Below are 709 nucleotides of genomic sequence, written 5' to 3'. Positions count from 1 at the left end.
TCCACTTGTCTTTCTTTTTCTGCCAATTCTTCTTCTTTTTCCTTTAATATCTTTTCGCGTTCTTCATATACCTCCATCTTTTTCTTCTGGGTTTTGAGGGCATACACCTCTCTGCGTCTGGCTAATACTGCTGCTTTACGTTCAGCTGAGTATCCTGCTCGTTGCTGTCGTTTCTTTTCGGCTTCTTTCTTCTTGGACTTTTCATGTTGTTGTCGTGTTTGTGTTTTCTTTGTTTTTCCTTTCTTGTTAGCTTCTGCTTTCTTTCTTTCATTCATGCGACGCATGCGAATCCTGGCTGTTTCATTATTACGTTCTTTTCTTTTAAGCCACAATTCAGCTTCTTCTCTTTCTGTAACTGTTAAATTTCTGTTCTTGAGTGTCAATTCAGCTGTTGCAGTTTGTAGCCTATAATACCTGCTGTACAACTTTGCATCTTCCTTGATTAGTGCATGTTTTTTTGGATTGTTTTTGGCCAGATTATCTCTCCAGTTCTGCGTCTTTTTCTTTACTGAAGGGGCGGAGCTTGTAACGGCACTCTCATGATTTTGAAATTGAACACGCAATCGATATGGCAAGGTTGTCCGTTTCTTCTTTTTTGCATTTGATGGTGGCATGATTAATGCAAGGTAGTGGATCAAATCTGCAAATAAAATAAATAATTTAAAAAATACAGGTCTTGTGTCACCTTCCACGATCTATCTAAAATAAA

The 709-nt window shown here is 37.9% G+C and overlaps 1 protein-coding gene across 1 annotated transcript; it reads right to left on the bottom strand.

Moving 5' to 3' along the window:
• Positions 1 to 5: 5 nt before the first annotated feature.
• LOC117101450 (stress response protein NST1-like) lies at positions 6 to 703 on the bottom strand (the record flags this gene model as incomplete). Its single annotated transcript, XM_033241426.1, has 1 exon — positions 6 to 703. A coding segment is annotated over exon 1 (609 nt), but the record flags the coding sequence as incomplete, so codon positions are not given.
• Positions 704 to 709: the final 6 nt, after the last annotated feature.

This window comes from Anneissia japonica, unplaced genomic scaffold (assembly GCF_011630105.1).
Source record: "Anneissia japonica isolate Jap-2015-1 unplaced genomic scaffold, ASM1163010v1 scaffold303261_len709_cov375_single, whole genome shotgun sequence".
NCBI classification, from domain to species: Eukaryota; Metazoa; Echinodermata; class Crinoidea; order Comatulida; family Comatulidae; genus Anneissia; species Anneissia japonica.
This window is presented reverse-complemented; position numbering and strand designations above follow the sequence as displayed.